The 2,962-nt window shown below is 39.6% G+C and overlaps 1 protein-coding gene across 1 annotated transcript in view; it reads left to right on the top strand.

The window, feature by feature from the left end:
- Positions 1–2,962, top strand: part of LOC119594007 (probable ATP-dependent RNA helicase DDX20) — a gene marked incomplete at its 3' end in the record, with an annotated part of 5,809 nt that extends 2,847 nt beyond the window's left edge. The window contains 1 exon segment of the mRNA XM_037943035.1: positions 281–2,962. Within this exon segment, the coding sequence (XP_037798963.1) occupies positions 366–2,962 (2,597 nt within the window).

Raw genomic sequence — 2,962 nt, 5'->3', positions numbered from 1 at the left:
CGGTTATAGATTTTTAAATTGTGCCAGGTGAGTTTGTTTAGTCTTCTGGATATTTATTATACTGGAACTTAGCAAGTAGATTAAGAAAATATTTTTAGATATGTATGTGCTACTTTATACATGCACAAAATGTACTTAAAAAAAAAAAAGAACTCTGGTACTTGGAATTTATCATAGAAAAAAAAAATACTCAAAAACATGCTTCTGCTTGTCATTGCTTAAAAGTTTACTAAGTCTATCTACAGAATGTTGTGTGAGGAAAACTTTGTTCTTCTTTCAGGAAAGTGGAATAAGTGAGAAAACGCTGTTGTCAAATGGTGTAAATGTACGTGGAATAAAGTCTCACTTTTGACACAAATTTAACAATGGCAGCAAAAAAAGCACACACTATTAGTGACCGAGAACGGACTGACGACATACATGTAGAGGAAAATGTGGATTTTGCAGGTATGTACTTATCTGACCATGTCCTAGAGGGACTGAAGAAATCTGGATTTATCAGGCCGAGTCCCATTCAACTTGCTGCCATTCCACTTGGTCGCTGTGGGCTTGACCTTGTGGTTCAGGCCAAGAGTGGAACAGGTAAGACATGTGTGTTTACTGTTGTTGCTCTAGAGATGCTCAGTGTTGCAGCCTCAACAACTCAAGTATTGGTCATAGCACCAACAAGGGAGATAGCAGTGCAGATCACTCAAGTAATCAATTCCATAGGCAGTGGAACACCAGGGTTGAGGGCCTATGCCTTTATAGGTGGAATTCCTCTGTCACAGGATAAAGCAAAGCTAAGCTGTTGTCATATAGCTGTGGGCACACCAGGACGTTTAGCACAGCTGGTTGAACTTGGTCTCCTAAAGCTTGATAATGTTCGCTTGTTTGTTCTTGATGAAGCTGATCAGTTGTTGACTGGTCAGTTCACAAAAGGAGTAATCAGTCTAGCTTCAGCACTTCCTTTGAATAAACAAATATTAGCATTAAGCGCTACATACACAGATGAAGTTGCAAAAGTTGCAGAAGAACTGATGCGTTCACCAAATCATGTTCGCCTTGATCGAGATTGTCCTGCTCTTCTTGGAGTGAATCAGTTTGCTAGGCTGCTTCCCTTCCATCATCAGCCACACAGAATACAGCAAACCAAAATGTCTGAGCTGTTGTCAGTATTATCAACAGTAACTTTCAACCAGTGCCTTGTCTTTACTAATTCCCAGTTACGTGCTGAATCAATTTGTAATGAATTACGAGCAACTGGATGGCCAGTATCATACCTGACAGGTGGACAAGCACAAAGAGATCGCTTACAGGCACTTGATGCACTCTGCTCCTACAAGTGTCGCATCCTTATATCCACAGACCTCTCTGCCAGAGGTTTAGATTCAGAACACGTCAATCTAGTGATAAATCTAGATATGCCACGGGACCAGGCTACTTACTTGCATCGTGTTGGACGAGCAGGACGCTTCGGTTCTCGAGGAGGTGCCATCACACTGGCTACTGAAGGGGATGATTGGACAGCTATGAGAGCTATTGTGACACTTGCCAATGTGAAAGCATATTTGCTTCAAGAGGGCTGGGACTCCAATATCACTAGTAAAGAGGTAGCAGGTATGGAGGAAGTAGAGATGCTGGGGGAAGAGGAACTGAATCTGTGGCTGGAGGTAAACAAGCAAAAAGGCTTTCCACAAGACCAAAAGGTTATGAAGAGTATACAAAATGGGAATGTAGGAGAGAGAATAACTGAGTCGGTAGGGAGAAAATCTAATTCGAAAGTAGAATTACATGATGAATCTGAAAAAGAAAATCTGAAGGATACATCAGTGAGAAAAAAAAATCACAAGCAGAATAAGACAGTTGTAAAACAAGAAAGTAAAAATGATAAACCAGGTAATCAGGGAAAGTGTAATGTAAAGAACACAAAAGAAACAATAAATGACAGTATATCATGCAAGAAAGAAAGCGATCCTGAAGAAGTGGCAAATAAAGCAATTGAAAAGAAGGCAGAAAACCAGAAAAAAGTTTCAGCCCTTCTCAGTAAAGTAAGCTTTTCCTTGCATAAGTTTTCATATGCAGAGATTTACAAGGAATTATCAGAGAAAGGTGACACAGAAAGTGCTAGTATATCTTCAACAATTACTATTCCATCCTTGCCAGATAAGCTGAATCCATCTGAGTCAGAGCTGAAGGTTCTCTGTGACCACATAGAGGACACTAATGAGGACCTTGAAAACAAAATTACAAGTATAGATAAATTCTGGAAGTCCTCAGAAGTTGATATAAAAGAAGCACTTCAAGCTTTAATTGAAGGCAAAGATCCAAGTTCCCTACCTCGCAACAATGATTATAAGGAATCTTGCAGTGATGTGACTGATCATGTATGTCTTTTAGAGCCAGATGAAAAGGGATTATCCCCAAAAACAGCTCTACCAACACATGAATTTAATGGCATTACACATAAGAACACTTCTGATTGTGCAGACAAAGTAACAGAGAGTTCTTTGTCAGAGAGGGAGAGTAAAGTCAACACAGACTCTGGCAGTGGGTTATATCAGTCTTCCAAGAGCACGACTCAGTCTACCTCAGAACTGTGTTCCTCAAAGAAGACCAGTAATTCAGGAGAAAGCAAAGAAAAAGTACTCAAGTCTCAAGAAATAAAACAAAAGGTTAAGAAGTCAAGGTCACACCATAAACAGTCACAAGAAGATTTAGAAATGAGAAGAGAACCCAAGTCTAAAAAGGTACAAAAGAAGCTAACAAAGAGGTCCACATCTACCAGCACAGATACTTCTTTTGAGAGTAGCTCAAGCACTGATTATCATTACCAGCAAAATTATAATGGATTTTATGATAGTCAACAACAGCAAAGGGATTATTGGAGCCAGATGCATGGTATGTATAGTTCAGGTTATCAGCAATATGCACAGGCAGATTATTCTTCATATGGAGGAGCTTACCAGAATTTCCAACCACC

Source organism: Penaeus monodon, chromosome 33 (genome assembly GCF_015228065.2).
Source record: "Penaeus monodon isolate SGIC_2016 chromosome 33, NSTDA_Pmon_1, whole genome shotgun sequence".
Taxonomy (NCBI): Eukaryota; Metazoa; Arthropoda; class Malacostraca; order Decapoda; family Penaeidae; genus Penaeus; species Penaeus monodon.
Note: the sequence above shows the minus strand (reverse complement) of the source record. Positions and strands in the feature narration are given on the sequence as shown.